At 39.7% G+C, this 23,782-nt stretch overlaps 1 protein-coding gene across 1 annotated transcript in view; it reads right to left on the minus strand.

The window, feature by feature from the left end:
- The window catches only part of SSH2 (slingshot protein phosphatase 2), a 100,078-nt gene extending 82,949 nt beyond the window's left edge, over positions 1 to 17,129 (minus strand). Inside the window, exon 1 of the mRNA XM_044672891.1 lies at positions 16,949 to 17,129. Within this exon, the coding sequence (XP_044528826.1) occupies positions 16,949 to 17,004 (56 nt within the window). The 5' untranslated portion in view covers positions 17,005 to 17,129. The remainder of the gene's footprint in view (positions 1 to 16,948) is intronic.
- Positions 17,130 to 23,782: the final 6,653 nt, after the last annotated feature.

Consider the following 23,782-nt stretch of genomic DNA (forward strand, 5'->3'; position numbering starts at 1 on the left):
AGGAGATATGAATGGTTATAATAGGATATCCCAAGAAAATTCACTGATCCAAATTCACTTTAGTGGACATCAAAATGACTTTATTAAATTTTTTTTTTATTAACACTTTTCCTTTTATGTCACCTTCATTTCCAAATATCTCCCTACCCTTTCTCCTGCTCTGGACAGAGTGATCTAATTACCTATAACAAAGACTAAAAGAGAGAAAGAAGCAATTCAGAAAAGCTAACAAATACATTTTAGCCTGACCATATATGCAACTTTTGATACACATAGATTTCTACCTCTGCAAAGAAGGTGGGGGGCGACATTGTTAGCAATTTTCTCCTCTCCTTTTTTAGGCCAAATTCGAACATTATATTACATATCAGCTTGACTTCAAAGAAAAACAACTATTTGATGGCACAATGGCAGCAGGTTTAATTTTAAGCTCACGGCAGAAACATAAGGGGCAAATCAAAGTTGACTAGTTTCTAATGTTCCCTCTTTTCTTCCTAATAGGTGGGTCTCTACTATTTAAAACCATACCAGAGAAAAAATTGTCTCCAGTCCCACCCCCCCAAACATCAATCATTTATTGAAATGGTACAGTGTGAGGCACGACTGAATACAAGTCATGGGATAATAATTTATTGGATATTAATGACTTTGAATATAAAATCCAAAAAACCCACAAAGGATATTCCCTAAAAAGGGGACTTTTGGTTTACACTCATAGGTACAAATAAAAATATTTTTATAGCATTAGAATTTTTGAAATTAGTAAAAGACAGTTGTGTTATAGAGAGAATTAGCAATGTAGTTGCATCCTTATAATTAACTTTCCTTCCCTCCCCTTTTCTTCTCCCAATCTGAAACTGGAAGGGGAGAAGCTGGCCAGAAGGTTTAATTAGATCTCCCCTAATTGGCTTTCCATCATGACATTCACCAAACGACCCAATAGTTGAGGTTCATCTTTGTCTTCTGACTTGCTTCCTGCCATCTCACAATGAGCAGAATAGCATTTCCACAGAAACTGTCTCTGGAGTGAACACCACACTACAACCAGATTCAATTAGCTCACCCCACTTAAAGAAACCTTTGTGTCCTTTCTCTTCCTGCTGACTGTTCAAGTTGCCATTGGTTCTTCTTTGACTGTGGCTGAAAGATGGTTGACGAATTGAACGTTTCCCAGGCTACAATTTAGTGCTGATGCCTGCAGGCCCGAAGGGTTACTTTTCTGCCCTCTCAAAGCCATGCTGACCCCACACTAGTCCCCTTTGACCTTAGGACACCTTATCATTTCCACTTAGTCTCCAATAGATATCTTCACAGGCCAACTACTAATGTCAACCCTTCAGTGAACAAAGACGTCTTATGTAAAGGAAGTGAAAAGAGGTTTAAGATACCACCAGAGAGGAAGGTTCTGAACTCATCTCTGTAGCAAGCATCTGTAGTTCTCCAGAAGCATGGCCAGGGCAGTTGCCATTGCAAAAAGTGAAACTTCCCCCAAAAGCACTTTGGTTGCCCATTATTTATAAATACACACCTTCATGTGTTTAAGAAATAGCTTATTTGCTTCCTACACAGGGTGGGCAGTAAACAGAATAAATACTATTTTATGGCAGGCAAAAACAAGTGCTGAGGGCACCAGGCTATCAATAGCACTTTCTTCCTGTCTTCATCTCTTACCCCTTTCCTGTTGTCTATACCCAGCGTATCTTTGTACTCCTTGTGTAGAATGAGCTTTATGAAGCAACTGGCTCTGATAACACAGGCTATTTTCTCCTCTCAGGCAGCATTACTGAAAGATTTCCAGAAACTTTGCATTTCAAGAACTTGGAGTTTTCCACCTGAAGCTCTAATGTAAGAAATCCACAGTAACCAAGAAACATATAATTATTTCTATCTTAAAATTATTCAACAGACATAGTAAGAAGAAAACTTGACAATATGTACCACTATTTGCAACCAAAAAAAATCAGTGCCATATACCTCTTCCTTTCCTTTAGATCACAGATTTATTGGAGCTGGAGGGAAACTAGCCTTTCATTTTATAGAAGAAGAAACTGAGGTCCAGAGGAATTATAACTTGTCCATGGTAATATAATTAGCAAGTGGTGGAATTCAAACTGGAATCTTGGTCTCCTGACTCCCAACCGATGATCTTCCTACTAATACTACACATTTTTTAAAAAAATGGGTCCTTCGGGGACAGCTGGGTAGTTCAGTGGATTGAGAGTCAGGCCTAGAGATGGGAGGTCCTAGGTTCAAATCTGGCCTCAGCCACTTCCTAGCTGTGTGACCCTGGGCAAGTCACCTGACCCTTACCACTCTTCTGCCTTGGAGCCAATACACAGTATTGACCCCAAGACGGAAGGTAAGGGTTTAAAAAAAATGGGTCCTTCAAGTGGACTTTTGTACAAAATGGTAAGTAGCTGATGGCTATCTGCAAAATAAGCTGGTGGTCTTAAACAAGTCCCTTCCTACTTCAGGGATTTGGTTTCCTCACCTGTGCAAAGAGGTTTGGACTAGATAAACCTCTAAGTCTCTCCTAGCTCTGGCTCTAGAGTGGCAAGCATTCTAAAATAAAATCAGAGCATAGGGCATCAACCCAAATCAACACACTAAACAATATACTCAGAAAGGGAGCCTTGTTCCCCAACATACTTTTACTCCACTTAGACCCACTGAAGCATTTTCCAATAGCAGAAAAGAGGCCCTGTACAATGAGGAGGGAGGACCAGCCTTCCCAAGGATCAAACCAGCTCTTCTCAGGGAAGCAAATGTTAAGTTAAAGGGTGAATGTATTAACCCAGACTTACCTTTGCTCCTTGGAATTTCAAGATTACTGCTATTTAAAAACGGTGTTACATACTTTGAAGTATACACTTTACTATACTGATTTTAAGTGCCAATAAAACTAGCTTTGTGAATAATAATGCACTCAAGACAAGAATATTTTACTACCTTTATGCCAGGTCTCTCACTAAAATGTTCTGTTGATATTTCATCACAGAATGGAAGTGATCTTTGGTCTTCAAAGGTTATATATACGTTGGAGAAGAATACATACTCCAGCATGGCCTACCAAACTAAAAAGAGGTTTGGGGGTATAGGCCCAGTGATGGACTGCATGTATGCTATCCCAAGAACCAATGGCTTGTCATCAGAATGGACACTAGGTGACAGTTTTTCAGGCACCATAACATTTTAAGTCCAATTTATAGAAGGACTGTAATCTGCCTGTATAGTATACTGTAACATTCTACACCAACATGATGACAGATACTTGAAGTACTGAAGTTATTAAGAAAATCTTTAATGCAGGTGGGGTTATCACAAAAACAGAGCAGATAAAAAGAGTTATTTTAACAGGTATTGATAATGAATAAGGTCAAATAGACTAAAGTACTCCAATGGATCTGTGATCTCATCAGTTTGGATGTCCCCTCCCACAAGGCAGACGGTAATCCATCTTTGCCTGTCCTACCTCTGCATCTCTGGACTAGTCCTTGGCTTACCTGAAGGAACATAGGCTTTCTCCACTTTCTCCTGACACTGAAAGAAGCCCAGTGATTATCTGAGCCATAAACCATTCACTCATTAGCCTTTTACCATCTCACCAGTGCTACCTCTTCAGTAATTTTGTTTATTCTTTTTAGAAGCTGCTTGCCTACTTTCTGTCATAGACTTCCCTCACCAATCATGTCTCTACATTGTCCTCTATGTGGCAATCATTTTCAAATCTTCAGAAAACGGTTGTGTTCCACATCTCATAGCCTTATAAGAAAACCAATAACCTGATGGAATTAAAAAGGATTGGTCTTTGTTTCTGATTAATGTTTGGCATCATTAGAGAAGCTTTGTATTTTGCTGAAAGTAATCTGGTCCACTCTCCTTCCATCACAGTGGCAAACACCTTTGTTTAAAATAAATCTCCTTATTTTATGCCTCTTCTGATATTTATAATCAGAGTCACTAGCCAAAGTATATTTGTCATTATATACTTTTTTAATATATATTTTTATATATACTTATATATACTTTTAAATATATGTATATATTTTATATAGACATATATATATTTTATATATACTTTTAAAACATATATATATATATTTTTAAGGAACACTGACAGATTTTGTTATATTAATGAAAGACACCTCACTTGGAAGAGAGCCTTTAAGGTATTTTGCTCTAGCCTAAGTTAAAAAAAAATTTAGACATCAACAAAGTAAAGCAGGAACTGGTATTCTTCATATTGTTCAATCATTTTGGATTGAGTGATGGTAAAGGTGTAGTTTCCCATGGAACATCACTTGTGAAGAAGCCTGTTTGTTTCCTACTTGAGACTTCATCAAGGATGCCCTCAAGGTGTGTATATGATTCTCATAAAATGTTGACACTCTCCATTGCATTTTCTTGGTTAATGACAACTCAACTCTTCCTGCTCCTTCCCCACCCCCATTATCATTCCTCTTTTCAGTTATTGTGTGAATTGACACCTAACTCTCCCCACAATGGTGTCACCTTGGAGCACAGGTTTCTTCTATTGCTATTGCTTTTCCCTTCTTGAGTTTCTTTAGAAGCACATCTGGGACCATGTTAGAGTCTAAGTATGATAGCTCTACTCTCCTTGATAGTGAAAACATTATTATTAAAAACACAGAGCTTTTTAATTTCTCTTGTTTGTTGTCTTCCTATGATTTTTATCCACAAATGCCCTTGAGACGATTGCTTACTAAGCGGGGAAAGGAGAAAAGGGAATAAGTGTTTACACGGCATCTACTATGTTCCAGGCATTGTGCTAAAGCACCCGACAAATATTATCTCATTTGATCCTCACAATATTATTCTCATTTTACAGATGAGAAAACTGAGGCAAACAGGTAAAGTGACTCACTCAAGGGCCATATAGCTAGTGAGTGTCTGAGGTTGGATTTGAACTCAGGTCTTTGACTCTGTGCCCTCTGGCACCCCCTAGCTTCAGCCTTTTCATTAAACTTTTTATAAAGTGTTTATCTTGTGCTACTTCTTTGCTTTGTGATACAATATTAATCTTCCCTTATCCTTTTCCATAATAATTTCATTTTTTCACAATGCTATTTGGTGCTTCCCATGTTTAGTGCTGACCAATTTTTTCTTTCAAAGTATTTATAATGTAGAGGCATGAATGTGTGAGTTTGGGGCTACTCACATTCCTTATTCCTGACCTATGCTTTCCAATCTATTTCTAGCTGATCTTTCCTATTCTCAGTTTTTTCCTGATTTCATTTTGAGAAATCTATGGAACTTCTTTACCTTTTTATCCTCTGAAACAGATGCTACTATAGAAGCAACTATTTTCCTGGTTTTTGTGAATCCTTGTCATCAGTCCTGTAATATAAGATGACTCAGTGTCCCACGAAATGGTGTTTCTGGCTACATTGGGACATGCATAATAAAACCAACTCTGCCAATTCCTTTTTTTGTTTCTCCAAGGAAAACCTTAGAGCCATACTTCTATTTAGCTAAAACTTGCTTTTTGTCTCCTGGTTCCATTTGTAGTAGGAATTATAAGATTGGTGTGATTCAGTTCTCTTGGTAGTATTCCACTTATTGAAAATAGTACAAAGATCTCACATTCAGAGTTCCTATGGCTAAGATACAGTTTATCAAATGGTCTAAAAACTCCCCAAGTTTTAGTCCCTTCTGTCCCCTTTTCCTTTGTTACTATTGATGTCATAGCACAAAATTGAGGTCCACCTGGTTTTATCTTTGTTTTATGGATTGCCAATGGCCAAAGAATTTATCACCAAGTGTGTAGCCATATGGGGATCAGTCTTTAAGATGGTTTGCAGAAAGCATATTTCTCTGTTGTGCTGGGATCCCACTTAATAGGTTTCACACCAATATAATAATACTGGTCTCACAGCAAAGGAAGTGTCTGAAATAAAAAATACTGACATATTTCACTTAAACAATAAAAACTTAAGAATAAATCACATGTTGCAGAAAACAGAAAACAAATTTCTATTTCTAGATAAAATGTAAGTATGCACATGCTGTGATTTCTAAAAAATGGCAAGGCTAATAGTCTGGTGACCAAAAGCTAACTTGAAAACCAAGGCTGATAACATTTCAGCAAACATTTGTCAAATGCCTAAGGTGTGTAAAGGCACACAGGAAAGGCCAAGTCAGAGTGGAGGAACAGAGATGACACACTGGTTGGTATATATACCCACAAACTTTTATTTTTCAAAAATTTAGTAAGTTGATATCTTTGGTTTTTAGATCACCTACATTTCCCAATGGTCAACTTTCTCATCCTTAATAACAGACTAATTTTTAAATAGAGAAAAAGAAAATATGTTCAGCAAAACTAACCAATACACTAAACAAGCCTAATATCATAATAGTTTTCCACAGTTCTCCTCCTTTGTGAAGAGAATAAGACACATTCTCCTCCCTCAACATTCAATTCCTATTGTTCTGTTGTTCTTTCTAGTTACATTGTGATAATCATTGTGTATAACATTTTCCTGGTTTTGATTACTTTACACTGCATCCGTTCATGTCTTCTCATGCTTTTTTTTTTTTTTTTAAACCCTGACCTTCCGTCTTGGAATCAATACTGCATATTGGTTCCAAGGCAGAAGAGCGGAAAGGGCTAGGCCAGTGATGGGCAACCTTTTGAGCTTGGTGTGCCAAAATTCGTCAAAAAACCAAGCATAACTCGGGTGGTGTGTCGCATCAAGAAAAAACCCATAATTTCACAATATTTATAGTTTAAATAAAACATGCATAATTGTAATATATAACTATTTAATAAACCAAAATAGGTAAATTAGTATAGGTAGAATTGTCATCTATAGTGCACAGAGTGTCTACACTACACCACAGCAAATGTTTCATCCTCAGCATGCGGTCCCATACTTCTCTGTATGTGGCCACATGCGGCCGTGTGTCATTGAAAATGGCTCCGTGTGTCAGTGCTGACACACATTGTCATAGGTTTGCCATCACCAGGCTAGGCAATGGGGGGTAAGCGACTTGCCCAAGGTCTCATAGCAAAGGAAGTGTCTGAGGTCAAATTTGAACCCAGGACCTCCTATCTCTGGGCCTGGCTCTCAATCCACTGAGCCACCTAGGTGCCCCCTTCTCATGTTTTTTTTTGGTATTCAACATAATCCTGTTTCTTACAGTGCCACAATGTTACATTACTTTTAGGTACTACAACTTGTTTGCCCAATCAATGGTTGTCTATTTTGCTTCCAGATTTCCACTACTACAACAAGCATTGCTAAAAATATTTGGGTAACATGCATTTATTAATTGCCAGGTACTATGCTTAGACTAGGGATACAAATGCAAAAGCATAAAGAAAGAAAGACCCTGTTCTCAAGCAATTTAGCTCAAACAGAGGAAAATACAAAAGAGAACTGAAAGAAGGGAAGGTAAGAGAAGGGTCACCTGGTAAGAGTATGGTGACCAAGACAGTCAGAAGCACAGCCAGGAGGGGAATGAAGGATGGTTGGCCTGGATCATCCCCAAAATGGAAGGCACCAGAAAGAACTCAGCGGGGGGGAGAAGAGGCTGGCTGGCATGGAAGTTCCAGAGTAGGAGGGCCCTGGGGGGAGAGTAAAGCATGAGGGTAAAAAGCCAGTTGAATTGTGGTGATGAAGTCAGGAGAGGGAAGAATGCTATACTCTCAAGTTCTTTAAAGGATACATGCAATGCATAGGCAAGATATAAAGTCAAAGCCATAAATTCTTCCTTTTCTGGTGAGAGGTGAGATTATTCAATTCAACACTGAATACCTACTGGGCGCAAAGTGCCATTTTAGACTCTGAAGGGATAACAATGAGAACTAAGAAAGGGTCCAGTTGCTTCAAGGGGCTTACACTCTACTAGGAAAGATAAGGCTTGTACACAAACATATATGATAAAAGCTAGAACATAAATGTAAAGATTACAAGAGTTCTACTTCTGGTTGAGAGGGAAGAGATGCCTGTCCCAAGTTCCCTACTTGCCCAGAATCACTTCCAATGACAGGAAAAATGGTTACATCTTGCTTCAAAATCTCCCCCCCCCCCAAATAAAATGAGGACTTTGCTATTTCTACTCCCTCAGAAATGTCTACAGAGATATGTTGTTTTTTAGTAGCTTCAATGATTTTTTTTTTGTCTTAATATTACTAAGCTCTTACTCTGGCTTAGCATTTGAATGCTCTTAATCTTTGGAATTGTTGCATAACTGCAGAGGTTGCTTGGGATTTTCTCTATCCTGCCAAAGATATCCGTATTTCAGCCACCTTCAGTAAACAGGTGAATTGTTTTCACAAAAGTTTAGTTTATAAACTAAGGAGCTTCTCAGAGCTTTTAGAACAGTTCTAAATGAAACTGAGCCATTAAAAGAATGACAAGTGAGGGTTCGTGGCCCTGTCTCTCCCTTCCCTCAATCACACCACCAAAAATATTACCAGCTCTCTGGAGAATGACCAGCTTTGCTTGCCACATGATGCTAATATACAAACAGCTCAAAGGGGGAAGAGAGGGAGGGGTTTGGCTTTCAGTAGGGGTCCATGTACTGTCTTGGATGATGACATCACCAGCAGAAGCCAAATGATCACTCTTCCTACTATTTTTACATTTTTACATGCTATTTTAACAGATCATGCTATCAGATTCTACAGTGGTAGTCATGGAACTGGCAGCCGTTCTCCATCAGCTTTCTCTGTACATAATATCTGCAAAGTGGAGGATAGGCTGGGGTGATTGTATGTAATAAAAATTCATCCAAGATGACACACCTGGACCCATCTGGAACAATTACTTAGTGACCACTACCCATTGACACAACAGCTTTTCACAGACACAACACTCTGTTCCAACTGATCAATGGCAGTAATTATTGGTAACACAGTTACAATAACGGCACTTTCCCTATCAGGCATGGGTCCTTTGCTCTCAGTTTTCTACATATCAAGACCTTTAGGAGGATCATGATACACTCAGGTATATCCCGGCTCAAGAGCTATATACATAAAAAGAACCCTAGGTTCTACCACCAGGATCTGGACCCTTCCATGGATTGCACAGAGCTGATGTTAGGCTGTGAATTAAGATTAGAAAGAGCTAAGGGTTGTAAAGGAGAACTCCAATAATGTGAGAGTTAGTCCTGGGTCAAAAAGAGGTGGGGGTGGGAGCCTGGCTCATTCCAAGCTTGATCCAAGGGGCCCTGGAGGGGTCCTCTGCTCACTCATTGTTTAAATGTGTTGTTTCAGTTGTCCTAGGAACACAAATCCTCCGAGTGTCAGTCCCTCCCCATCCCCAACCACACACAACTAGCGAAACGGAAGTTCCCCACAAAACCAAAAGGTTCGTTAAAACAACAACCACAAACAAAATGTGAAACCAGAGTGGGTAGTCTAATGAGAAGGGGTGGAGGGCTTGCTTATTAGCTGTCTGTCCAACAAACCTATGGAAGCTTTCCCGAGACAAAATACTAAGGCCCTGACAGAGTGACATCTCTCTTCTGGGAGTTCAGTGGTACAGAAGAGCCATCTGTGGAATCAGTAAAGCAAAAGGAGAAAAACAGGAAGAGCCCTCACTCTGTTCAGCCCTTATCAACACTGGCGAGCTATTGCAACACAATGCACAAAGCGTCACAGCACAGACAAGATGCTGAGTTCCCAGACCTGGCCAATTTCTTCTTGCCGGTCACCTGTGGTGACTAATACAGCAGGAGAAGTTTCCTGCCTAGCACAGAGGAAAAAGGCTCCTTTTGCATTTAACCCCTAATAACCCAGTATACAGGAAAATATCTATTCCATTGAGAAACACCACTGGTCCATTTAACTCAAAGAATCACAAAATCTTCGAGTAGGAACCGACCTTGGGGATGATCTAGTTTTGCCTTCCATCCATCACTCCAACTATCTGATAAATGACCATAGTGTTTCTACTTGAAAATTGACAGTCACAGGGAACTTACTACCTAAACAAATGGTCCAATCAAGTTTTGGGCAGCTTTAACTGCTAGAAGCTCCTCTCTAAAACTTGTATCATAAAATGCATAATTATGTTGACTTTGATCTCTGAAAATCAAAATTGTGACATGAAAATAACTGGCATAGAAATGGTTAATCTTCACTAGAAGACAGAGGCAGCCCAAAGCTTGCTTTATTAGGGTTAAAGGGAGGTAATTTTTCTCACAGACAAAAATATACTCCAAATATCAGACGAGGCCATAAATATGGAAGAGTCCCACCCCTGTTAACACAAATCTGATGTAGTGTTTGGGTTATATACTTTCCCCAGGCAATATGGAAAAAGAGAGTCCAAATTCACCTTTTGTTGTTTAAAACCTGTAACCTATTTATAAACACTTGGCTACATCCTTTCTGAATAGGCACGCCTAAGGAAGCTTTGATGTTCTTTGCACATTTCTTCAAGTTAAAACTAATTACAGCAGTGGTAGCAACATCCTGCATCACCTAACTATGCAAAAGAAAGTCTTTTCCTGGTTGCCTTAACCCTTGATTGTAAGGGCAATCCAGAAACAGAGATCATCCCCTGCTTTTAGGAAATCTGTATGTGCACATCTTGTGCTTGCCAGCCCAAGACTGAATAGCCTCAATTAAGTTTTGTGACTAGGAACAAGATTCACATTTACTCAAAAGTACTAAGAGAGAATTAATAGCAGGTGATCCCTAGAAGTTCATTCAATGGGGCCAAAGTCTTAAGAGACACTGAAATTTTTCTCTCTAGGAATTGGGCTTTGGTTAGTGTTTAAAGACTGAAGAGTTTTACAAATTTCAGGAAGGAAAAGAGATTTTTGATTAATAATAAGAAACATCTTATATTCCCTCTCTCCTTCATCAAGGATATGAATGTGAACAGTAAAAAAGCATTAGGACACAGCTGTTTTTGGCTCTATTCTGGCTGAGCTAATTATCTGTGTGATTTTGGGCAAATCATTTAATTTCTTTGGGCCACAGTTTGCACATCTGTTGAATGGGAATAATATGGGACCCACTTTTCTTTTTAAACCCTTATCTTCTCTCTTAGTATCAGTTCTAAGACAGAGAGTGGCAAGGGTTAAGCCACTGGGGTTAAGTGATTTGCTCAGGGTCACCCAGCTAGGAAGTTATCTACGGTCAAGTTTAAACTCAGGTCCTCTCAACTCCAGATGTGGTACTCTATCCACTGTGCTACCTACCTGCCCCCAGACCTACTTTTCCCAAAGTATTATGAACTTATGCCTATTAAAGTGCTTTGTAACCATCAAGCATTATATATCTAAAAATGATTATTATCTAGGTGATCCATACCTACCTAGCCAGAACTATATCAAGTACCATTTTTTCTTGCCCGTTAGAATTTCTCCTTCATTAAAAAAAAAAAAAAGTCCTATTTTTGGAAGGTGGGGAGGAAGGACAAATTCTGTAGTGGATAAAAGATATATACTCAAAAAAATTAGAGCATACACCATTTTCACTTCTATGAGAGTTTAAGCCCAGAGTTTATACTATGCATATAGTTCTGAAATGAGGGGCAGAAAGCTGTAGGGGCTACAGGACTAGCTCATCGTTGAGTCAGGAAAATCTAGGTTCAAGTTCTGCCTCCGCTGTGACCCCCGCTTCTTCTCTCAGACCCCTAGGTACCATGCTTTAAGAAGAGGATGACCTAGACAGGAGAGGTTTCCTCAACTGGGAAGAATACACTGATGAACATTCAAGGTCTAATCCCCATTGAGTTTTCTAGCATCCTGAGAGATTAAAATTTCTTTTAGAAAAATTTCTTTACAAACTACTAAAAAATATTTCTGGAAGACTCCAGGAAAGGTGGTCCTTCCAATTCTCTTGGTAAAAGTAGGCCCTACCATAGTTGTTCATAAATGCCACTCTGCAGACCTGCCCTTCTTCCAAACTGGCTCCTCGTACTACAAACACCTTCCTTTTCTCTACACAACCTCATTTCCCCCCCTTTGGTTGGTCTCTCAGATTAGTGAACACAGTGTGACAAAATTAGAGCAAGGATTCTTTTTCCTCTCTGAAATGGTTACTTGTCATAAATAACAACCTACATGCCATTTTGGAGTCAGAAAGCTAAGGCTACCAATACATTGGGGGCATTATGTTAATCTGTACAAAAAGGTTTTGAAATCATCCTGGGCAAACAGTTCTAAGATCTATACCTGAGTCCATAGCTATACTAAATTGCAAACCCTTAAAACCACTCAATCTTTTGGAGCCCGTTTTCTCATCTATGAAACTCTATGATGAGCCAATGAAATAAGGTGAGTTAACCTTGAAAAGTATATCACATGATATAGATGCAAGGATCTTTATTATTCATGCAAAAAGTGAAAAAGTTGCCAGAGCTCCACTTTCTCAAAAAGGAACAATTCTGGATTCTCATTTTGACGAGCCCATCTGCTGTTATGCTCCAGGCTTTCTAAACCCCTGATGTACAGCTGCTAAGTCATCAAACAAATTTATAAATGAAACCAAATAACTATGGACAAATATTTCAGGTCAAGGATAAAAGGCTTAAAGGAACCTCATTAACAAATCAAACGATGTCTAGAGTGCATAGATTCCAAGAGTTCTAATGTGAGTTCTTCATAATAGGAACATTGTTTCAATTATAGCTCATGCCAGCATTTTATCTAATTATTCATGATCCTCGAACTTTTCAGACCATAAAAACAGCAACTTATTTCTAGACAAGCCATGTCTGGCAGGGAATTAGATGAACCAAGGTCCCTGCTTAGTGCCCTCCTCTCTGGGGCTATATGTTTGCTCATTATATAACAGAATGTTCAAGTTTATTTGGAAATTAAGATGTTTACTATATTTAAAAACTATGGATAGCCAAAGGAATAAGAGTTAGCATGCTGTTAAAGGTCTATGGGACTTCCCACCCTCTTCTTAAGGGTTGACTCCAGAATCTTAAAATTAGGTCTGAGCACAAATGGGCTTCTTTCTTGTTGTATCTAAGTCTATATTAACAGTATTGACATTTTCTTTGAGTTTGAGCACAAATTAACTTACTTCTAATGTCTCTCATTGGTATCTACCAAAACCAACTCCATGCTTTCTATTAACATTGATGTTTTTACACAGTGACCATGAAATTTGTAGTCTTTTAATTAGAAAAAAAAAAGAATTTAAATAACTGCTTTAATCCAATCCTTAATGAGAAAAGCTTCTCATTAAGTTTAGTGACAGAACACTTCTCCAGGATTCAGTCCCATAGCAACTTAAAATGATCAATTCATAGACTTAGAGGTAGGAAGAACTTTAGAGAAAGGAGACCAAGTCCAATCCCCTACTTTGCATCATTGTTCATCTTACCTGACTCTTCACAAACCCGTAGTACAACAGATTTTCTTGGCAAAGATAATGAAATGGTCTGCCATCTCCTCCAGTGGATTAAGGCAAACAGAGATTAAATGACTTGCCTATGGTCATACAGCTAATGAGTGTCTGAAGCTGGATTTGAACTCAAGTCTTTCTGACTCCAGGCCCAGCACTCTCCAGTGAGCTACTTAGCTATTTCCACTGGTTCAGATATCACAAGATTATCCCAGTTGAGGCAGGGAGATTAAGTAACCTTACCCAAGAACACATAGGTAGTAAATAACACAGCTGAGATTTGAATCCAGGTCTTCTGACTCCAAATCCTATAAATGCTATCTCATACCATTTTTCATCTACCTCAATCAATCATAAAAGTGAAGGAAAAAAGAAGACAAGGTTCCTGAAGAGCATTATTAACCTACAAGCTACTTATCCTCTAAGAGAAGACTGGACTAAGTAAACACCAGGGATATAAGGCAACGAGAAACTGTGTCCTTGAGGAGCTTACATTCTTTTTTTTAAGGAGCTTACATTCTAATGGTGGAGGAACCATGCACATATCTGAATATGCAGAGAATAATACAAAATAAAATGCAAGGCGGTATTAGGAAGAGGAAAAGAGCAGCAAAGACAGCAATGTTTATTAATAAAGCTCATGCACTTAACTCATCTGAGAATACCAAGATGTAGTCATATTTTACACACAGTTCTAATATTCCTGGTTATCTGTATTACAAAGCCACAGGAGGTAAGAAGCAGAAAACTGAAAATGGGGCGGGATGACAAAAAAAAGTAGTGGTTAAGAGCATCCATTTGATGTAAGGGTGAGTCATCTCAACAAACCCCTTCAATAGTGCCTGTGGCCATCATATAATCGTTCTGTCTTAATCAAGAAGAGGTTGAGTTTGAGATAATCTATTTCAGAAAGTAGGGAAATCGGTAATGTATTTCAAAAATGTTTCCAAATAAAAATGTTTTGTGGTTTAAAAAATAAACCTTCAACTATCCAGAAAACTCTACTATTAAAACAATTCATTCATTCTGTGAGAATTCTGGATAGGAGATGGTGTCTACAAAATGGAAACCTGAAGCACTAAAACCTTAAGCTTGAGTTCAGAGACCCCAAGTTCACTCTTTGTCTTAGTACGTTTGTGACTTTGAGCAAACCATTGAACTGCTGGGGTCTCAATTTCTTTATCTGTAAAATAAGGGGTTTGAAACTTGGGACCTCTAATGGTCCCTTTCTAACTTTTAAATATATGATTCCTTGACTTTCTCTTGACCTCAGTTTCTTCCTCCTTAAATGGGAATGGGTACTTTTCATCTCTGAATCCTAAAAATAGCAATGAGAACTGGCCCTTCACACAATTCCATTATTAGTCTAATGACATCAAGTCCCACCTTTCCTCATACAGGCTCTATAGACCTGAAAAGCCAAAGAATGACTTGGGCCACTAAATCTCCCAAAGACAAGGTTTGAAGAACGCGTCTTTCACCAACCCATAGGAGTCACTCATTCAATGCTACCTATGCGAGAGCCAATTCGGAGAGAAAAATCTTCATTTCTGTTGAGGTTTAGGCTTTGTGGGAAGGACAACTATGATGACTCTTGTAATTTATTTAATTAGGATTAAAATAAAAAAGATCTTTAAGGGGTTTTCAACCCTTATTTAATATCTTTCTTTTTACTGGGCAATAAACACATTGTAGGTATTCAAATGTTGACTCCAGAGGAGCAGTTACAAATTTTAGGCCTGTTTCAATGAAAATGACCAAGCCTTAGCCAAGAAAATAAATGCCAAGAACACAGTTCAAAATAGAAAGAAGCATATGTGTATATTCTTTTGAAGCTTATTTATTTTAGAATTTTTCTATATTCTTTTGAAATATTCATTTAATAAATAAGCCTTAGTGTAGTGATTAATGCATTTCACTAGCAAGCAGTACATCAGCAGTTAAAGATTATTCCTATAACTGCCAAATTGCAAAAGTGACCTTGCAGGCTACTTAGGACATCATGTTGTATGTTTTTGAGGAAGGCAGAAGGTACAAATGCAAAAGTTTTATTTTTCTCTAACAAACTCAAACTTCATCTTAAAAAAAAAAAAGCCAAGTCCAGGAAGCTTTGCCTTTTGGGAGTTTATGGATTATCCATGCTTTATCTTCTATCCTTATTTACCTTTTGGTTATCTCATTAGCACTTTCTCCAGGTGAGAAAATGGCCACTGAAATGAGCCAATTTGGTTCCAAAGTTAGCCAAAGATTTGGTGGGAAGGGAAGGTAAATCTGTTGGTTAAAATAAATGTGGTTTAGAGATTATCTGAGATTTATTTTGGGGTTAATATTTTCCCTTCATGATTACTCTGTGTGTGCATGTGTGTGTGTTTAGTATGTATATACAACTAATCATGAGGGTTAGCTATATCAGAATTTAAGTGAGATTAATGGTTGACCAACAGCCAGAAAACAGTTTTTCATAATCAATTTGGGCACTCAATGGCAATTTTAGCGGCCAAATTCCATTCTACCTCTCTAAAAAACTCAAGGCAGGCTCAATTGTTCTGAGCTACAGTGAATCCCACCAACCCATTTCACTTATTTTAGGATCCAGTTTCAACAGGAAGGGTTTCACTGCTTGGAGCTTTGCAACTCTCAGGGACAGAATGACTAGTTTTTCTCTCACACACTCACACACTGCTCAGATAGAGTTGAGCCAAAATGGTGGGTTAGGACACCTTTGAAAGCCTCATTCAAGTGACAGCAGCTTTAACATGTGCTTCGTTTTGCCGAGTTCAGGCATTGCTTCTTTCTTTCACTCACCTAAACTGCTGCCTCCACAGGAGGTCCTAGGAGGCTGTATTGAAACTCCAGGGTCTGGACTGCCAAAAGCATATTCTGTGCTACCAGTAATAAACCAAACCAGCTCAGCCAGACTCTTCAGGTCTAGTTCCCACAAATAACTCAAGAGCCAAACTCCTAAACCTCTTCTGAGGATCCTACCAGGAGCATGTCAGAGAATCCAAACTTTAAAAAAATTAACTGCTTCAATCAACAGCAGGATTTCCAGAACACTTTTCCGGGCTGGAAATCCGGTTGCTTGGGTGACTACCCTTCGCCCCGATCTCCATTAGGGGAGAAGGGATGGTGAATGGATCAAGCATTTATTAAGCCCTTACTATGTGCCCGGCCCTGGGTTAAGCACTTACAAATGCCATCTCACTTGATTTGGGACCCAACTACACGCAGGCACTTGCCGGGCTGTCATCCTTCCAGCCTCTGGTATTCCACTAGAACGCAGATAACACTCAGGGAGTTCAAGTTTCTTCATCCTTTCGGAGTTAACTTGGGATTCTTACAAATGAGGTGTTTTCGAGCTAGCACCCTTTCTGCTACAGCTCCCCCCTCCACTCCATTCTGCCCACCCCAATCTTCCAGGGCACACTTGACGATTTCAAAATGCTTAAAAATAAGGCTGTTGTCCTCTTTCTTGTCCGTAACCTGCACTCCGCACCCCCCCCCCCCCAACTAGTCTGCTGCCGCTGCCGCTGGAGTCTCCACCTGGCAAGTGAGGGGCTCTAACAGGGCTCCGCAAGCCCCGAGCCCCGAGCCCATACTCACAGCTGATTGATGGCGTTTTGGGAGATGACCGCGTTGGCAGAGAAATAGGGGATCATGTCGGGGGCACTGAGGCTGCAGGTGGGGTGGGGGACCGCCTTCGTTTCTCTCGCTCCCCTGCTCAGTCATGGGGTGCGGGGCACACGTCCCTCTGTCCAGTTCAGCCCAGCCAGCAGCCAGTGGCGCTCCAGAGTTCCAGTGGTGCCAGATGTGCAGGCAGCGGCAACTTGGCTGGGGCTTGGGGCCCCAGCGTAGGCTCCCGCTGCAGAGCAGTTTGCTTGCTTTTACTTGGGTCCTGGAGGTTGGCTAGGTCCAGACTCCAGACTGAGCTCTGGAGCACCCCCTCCAGCGGGCGGGCCGGCCGCCTGTCGGTCCGGGGCGGGACGCAGTGCGCAGGGGCGGCCCAGGGACAAAGTAGGGACGGCCCACCCTGGGGCTCCGCCCTGGCAGCAGGACTGGGGTGGGGGACGGGCCTCAGAAGCCAAAGCCCAGCTGCTGGCAGCCAGCCTGGCCTGGGACACTGGGCCCCCTTAGCCGGGCTAGGCGTCATCTCCTGCATGACCCCGGCCACTGCTGGCACAGGACACCTAGACAGGCAGCGGGGGCTACTGGACTTGCCAAGCCCGGGAGGAGATCGCTCCGAAGTGAATGAGTGCGTGCGCGCCCAACCGGGAAAGCGCATTTTACTGAAAGGAATGTTTTATGCAAAGGCTTGTACTTCCTCCAAACCCTTAAATATGTTCCTTGTGCAGTAATACAACACCAAATCTCATTTTCTTAATCGCCTGAAAGATTGAAAGCCACTGTTTTTGAGAGTCTATTATTTGGACTTAAAATCGACACAATGACAGAACTGCTTTATGTCATTTGGCTTTTATTTTCCTTCAGAAATACCAAGCAAGGCTCCTTCTAAACTGGCCAGCTATTTAAAATAGATAACCCCCCTTCTCTCCTCTGACCACTCAACAGATAATAATTTGTAGGCAGTGTTTAGCTCCTGATGGTGTTTATTTGACTTAAAAAACCCCACAAAAACAATGAGGCTACCACAGGAACTCCATAATCAGAAAACAAGTTCAAATAAACACATCAAGAAATTCAAAACATCAAGAAACTTCAAAAACACTGGCCACAGGGCTTAGAATAAGAGAAGGAAAAAACCCCACCATAAAATAAAAATCATTTTAAAGACTTTGTGGTCCTTTGACATAGCATATGCCAGGGTCCAGAAACAGGAGCCTGTTCTCTGGCTGATTTATTTGTTGGATCCACTTCCCTTTAAAGTTAAGAATTTTAGAGGAATGTCAATAAGGATGATGCTGAAACTGAAAAAGGAAAGATTCCTTTTATTCAGTCAGTCAACAATTAGCTGATCTTGTAAAACTCAAAACTAGTTGTGGGATCTGAAGGATCCTGAATTTGCAATGCTGTCCTCTTGGGAAGACTTGGAAGTTATTTGGAAGATTCTCTTTTAGGGGTTAATCAGATGGACAAGAATCAATGAAAGGTACTAGATCTTAAATAGACTTTAGCCCATCATCATTATTCGTTCATCTCTAGGAAGTGAGGCCACTTGGAATATTTATTTAGGCTGTGTCAGCAGGCACCCAAATGGCAATGGAAGAAAAAAAAATCTGCTGATACACCCTGAAATAAATTGCTTAAAATATCTGGCTAACTTGCCGATTTGAAACCTCTTCCAAGTTGCAATTTATTAGTCTCCTACAGAGATGAAAAGCACCACACATGCCTATTTAAAATGATTTTGTTAAGGTGAGTACAGCTCCCTTCATACCACAGCAGAGATGGGAGTTTACTGAAATCAACCTGAAACTATGCTATTTAGGATAGACAAGGGCAGAGTCATCGTCTTCATCTGTCTCAAAGGCAGCCTGCACACAGCATGCTACTCAATACTGTACAGAAGAAAGTCTTTTTACATATAAAAACAAAACTGCTATAAATTTCATAAATATGTATACTTGAATTTTATACATAAGATTTCTAAAATGATGCTTAGAAGTTTACAGTCCTTTGTTTCCCCTCAGAAGATCTCTGGCAGTGCCAGTTCGGCAGAGCTGGCCAACTTTAATGCTTCCAGCCAGGCCTTTTCAGACGCCTATCCAAAGATAAAATTCTTTCTATGAGATGACATCACTAGCAATTGTGAAAGTGTTACTGCACATCTCTAGCATTTGGGTCTTTTTGTTTTGTTTTGCTTTAAATAAGAGGATGTTAAATCCTTTTTACAAACTTGGACACTTTTAGGAAACTTTTTTTCTACTATTATCCATTTTAAAAACTGAACAAAATCTCCTTTCTTTTTACGATTTGCTGAATGTCAAAGTGTCAATCAATTGGGTTTCAGCTCAATTTAATCCTTTACTCTAAATTGCCAGGAGACAAGGCTCCAAAGAGGCAAGCTCTCTGTCCTCAAGAACCTAGGAATTCCTGAATTACTTCAAATTAGATTGAGCAGCATGAAGCGAACTAAGCCCATTTTCCACTCCACATGGAGTCATAAATGGTCTTGCCAAACCAAATCTACACTAGTGCCCTGAAGGAGACTTTTAAAATTTTCTTCCTAGAAGATTGGATATAAGTTTGTTCCTGTCATTTCCCCACCATTTCGTCTCAGGAATATGATTTTTCCAGTTAGTATTAATGAGTCTCCTCAAAGGACAAAACCAGGACAGAAATGGGGCCAGCACTCCCAGAGGGACCCAGACCTAGGCACATATAAGGTTTTCTTTACTAAGAGGCCACATCCCAGAACTGTCAGGGTGAAAACAATATTAGCAATGATAGGCAATTTATTAATCTAACATTTCCAATAGCATTATTTGGAATTAGGCTTTAGTATTCTTTTTTGAAGTAGTAAGTGTCCCTGGATTCTACTGAAGTCACAGAATACTCAAGATGCAAAGGAGCTCAATGATCATCTGGGCCAATTCTCTCATCATACAGCTGTTAATGCAGAAAAATTAAATGATTTGCTCCCAGCCGACTCAGCCAAGCTCACAGAAAGGCTAAGACTAGAAGTCAGCTCCCATACTCTTAATCTAATGTCTTTACACATATCAACTGAGGTACATTTTTCAGATCTTGTACCTCCTTTACATGCAACCAAAAGGTAACAACACTAAACCGGGTTTTTGGAGATTATACTCAATCTAAATTCTTTTTATTTTATTTTTTATTTTAAATATTTTTTCCTAGTTACATATTTCATGTTCTTTCCCTCTCCCTCAATCCCCCCTAATCCTCCTTAGCCGACACACAATTCTCAATCTAAATTCTGACCGATTCAGCCTTTATTCTTTCTTGTGTGGAAGAACACTGTACTATGATAGAAAGACAACATGAAAATTCTGGAGGCAAATCAAGATATTAACTTTGTTACTATGAAAAACTCAAGCCAACAAGATAGATAACCTTTAGTCTGAATGCTTTCTCTTGATCAGAAAGCAAAAATAAGTTATTTTGAGAATACAATTGATGACCCTAGGTCCTCTTTTCTTTTCGGTTGATATTATTCACTAGATTATTTCACTTGCTCCCAGGGATTCAATTATCTCTATGTTGATGATTCTCAAATCTACATGTTAATCCCTAACCTTTCCTATGACCTCCAGTATCACACCTCCAAATGCCTGTTGGATATCTAGAACTAGATGTCCTATACACATTTTATATTCAAACACGGCAAAAATGAACTCATTATCTTTCCCCTCAAAGCCTCCCCACTGCCTACCTTGCCTATTATTGTTGAGGGTACCACTATTCTCCTAGTTATCCAGTCTCAAAACCAGGGGTGCCATTTTCTACTTCTTATTCTCTAACCCCTATGTCCCATCTGCTGCCAAAGCCTCTGGATTTGAACTTCAAAAGATTTATCATTTGTTCTCCCTTCTCTCCTCTGACATTGCCACCAGGCTCTCTTTCACTGCAACAGCCTGATGACCAGTCTCCTTGCCATCTGTCTTTCCCCACTCCAGTCCATCCTCCACTCTGGAAGTGATCTTCCAAAATTACAGGTCTTATTCACTCCCACCCCCACCTCAATAAACTCCGGGGGCTCCTCATTGCCTCCAGGATAAAAATCTAAATCAATATGAATTTGAACACCCTTCCTAACTATCTCCCCTTTCCATCTACCTTTCCAGTCTTCTTGCTCTATATATTTCATCACGGCCTCTGGGCCCTAGTAACACTGGACTCCTCAATGCCCTTTCTTGAACAAGACACTTTGTCTCCTGGTCTTGGCTGTCTCTCATGGCTGAAATGATCTCTCCCCTTTCCACTCTGCCTCCTGGCTTCCTTCAAATCCCAGTTAAAATCCCATTTTTTTTTTAACCCTTACCTCCTGTCTTAGAATTGATGCTAAGTATTGGTTCCAAAGCAGAAGAGTGGTAAAGGCTAGGCAATGGGGGTTAAGTAACTTGCCCAGGGTCACACAGGTAGGAAGTGTCTGAGGTCAAATTTGAACTTAGGACCTCCTGTCTCTAAGCCTGGTTCTCAATCCACTGAGCCATCCAGCTGCCCCCTAAAAGTGTGTGTGTGAAACTATTGCTTAGCAAAGAGCTTGGCACATAGTAATCATTTAACAAATGTTTTGGGATAGCTAAGTGGTTAAATGAATAGAACTATGGGCCTGGAGTCAGAAGATTTATCTTCCTAAATTCAAATTGGGCCTCAGGCACTTAGTAGCTGTGCGACCTCAGGCAAGTCACTTAACCCTGCTTGCTTCAGTTTCCTCATCTGTAAAATGTGCTGGAGAAGGAAATAGCAGGAAACTCCAGTATTCTTGCTTCAAAAACCCCAAATGGGGTCACTTAGAGTAGAACACAATTGAACAAGAACAATATATGTTTACTGATTGAATGAGACTGACTTCCCCTGCCTGGATCTGTTTTCTCATTCATAAAATGAAAAGGCTTTATTAAATTACTTCTAAAAATCCTTCATAATTCAAATATTCTATGAACCTAGGAGTCTGACTTGTGTGTCAGGGATAAAGAAACAACAGCAGTTAGTAGCCTGAATGCAACTGAAAACGTTTAGCATTGTCCATCAATTGGGGAAATGGCTCAATAAATTGTGGTATCTGTTGGTGATGGAATACTATTATGCTGAAAGGAATAAAGAACTGGAAGAATTCCATGTGAACTGGAACAACTTCCAGGAATTGATGCAGAATGAAAGGAGCAGAACCAGGAGAACCTTATACAAAGAGATGGATATGTTGTAACACAATCAAATGTAACTGACTTTTCTACAAGTGGCTAGGACAATCCAGAAGGTCTTAGAAGAAAGAATGCTCTCCACATCCAGAGAAAGAACTGTGGGAGCAGAAATACAGACGAAAAATACATGATCAAGGGGCAGCTAGGTGGCTTTGTGGATTGAGAACCAGGCTTAGAGACAGGAGGTCCTAAGTTCAAATTTGACCTCAGACACTTCCTACCTGTGTGACCCTGGGCAAGTCACCAGGCCTAGAGAAGGGAGGTCTTGGGTTTAAATCTGACCACAGACACTTCCTAGATGTGTGTTCCTGTGCAAGTCACTTAACTCCCCTTGCCTAGCCCTTACTACTCTTCTACCTTGGAATCAATACACAGTATTGATTCTAAGACAGAAGGTAAAGGTTTAAAAAAAACCAACAGGGATATGATTGGGGTTTTGATGTTAAAGGATCGCTCTTTGCAGATATGAACACGGAAATAGGTTTTGAACAATGATATATGTATATCTCAGTGAACTGCTTTTCAGATTTGGAAGGGGGGGGGAGGAAAGACTGTGTGTGTGTGTGTGTGTGTGAACATGAATCATGTAACCATGGAAAAATATTCTAAATTTAAAAAAAAAAAAGGGAAAAAAAGTTTAGCAACAGGGGATATTGTGTACTTAAAAGGTTCACCAAAGGTAACAGGCACCTAAACATGAGATAATTATTCATTATCAGTAGGTAGTAGAGAAGCAGGATAACACAGATAACTGAATAATTAAGTCCAGCTAATTCTGGACCTTATTTTTTTTTTTTTGGCTATTTATTTTAAATCTTTCTTTCTCTGAAGCTTTTATTACTGCTGTTAACTGACTGAATTACTTATTCCCTCTTCCTTGCCCTTTCCCACGAATCTGAAGGTGCTAATCTGTAAAAAATGGCTAAAAGGTAGGCAGCAGGCACACATATCAGTGAGGGAGCTGGATTACCTACATACTGGACATTAAATTGCTAAATAAAAAAGGGCTAGTCATAATTGCTTTATATTCCTTCTGAGGGCTTGGAAAAGTTACTGCTGCCATAGAAACATGCCCAGTTCATCACATGCCTTGCCACTTCACCCAAATGAGGCTTCACAGAGGTTTCACTCTCCTATTAATTTCTGATCTGAAACAATAAAAAGCATAAGGAGAATCTCATTGGCTCACTTTTGCTGACCACTCTTCTCCCAAGCCACAATCTACAGCCTCTACTAAATACTGAAGTGTCCTAAATGACAATGGCGCTACTTTATTCAAGGACTGTGGCTCTTTTTCTTTCTTTTTTTTTGTTAGAAAAAAAATCAATAACAAGAAAACTCGTTCCTTCTCTTTGATTTGACTTCTTGCACTCTAAGATGCAGAATGGGAGAAATGATTTGTAATCATTTTGAATTTTAAAGGTAGCCAGTCACAAGCCCAGCATTTGTTGTATTAGAACGGTGCTGGGAGTCAGAAGACTTTCAGCCCTGCCTCTGTTTCTATTAGCTATGCTATATGACTTTGAGCAGACTATAGTGCCTCTTGGGGATTCCTCTGTAAAATGCAGGGGTTTGACTGAATAAGATAAGC

This window comes from Gracilinanus agilis, chromosome 4 (assembly GCF_016433145.1).
Source record: "Gracilinanus agilis isolate LMUSP501 chromosome 4, AgileGrace, whole genome shotgun sequence".
NCBI lineage: Eukaryota > Metazoa > Chordata > Mammalia > Didelphimorphia > Didelphidae > Gracilinanus > Gracilinanus agilis.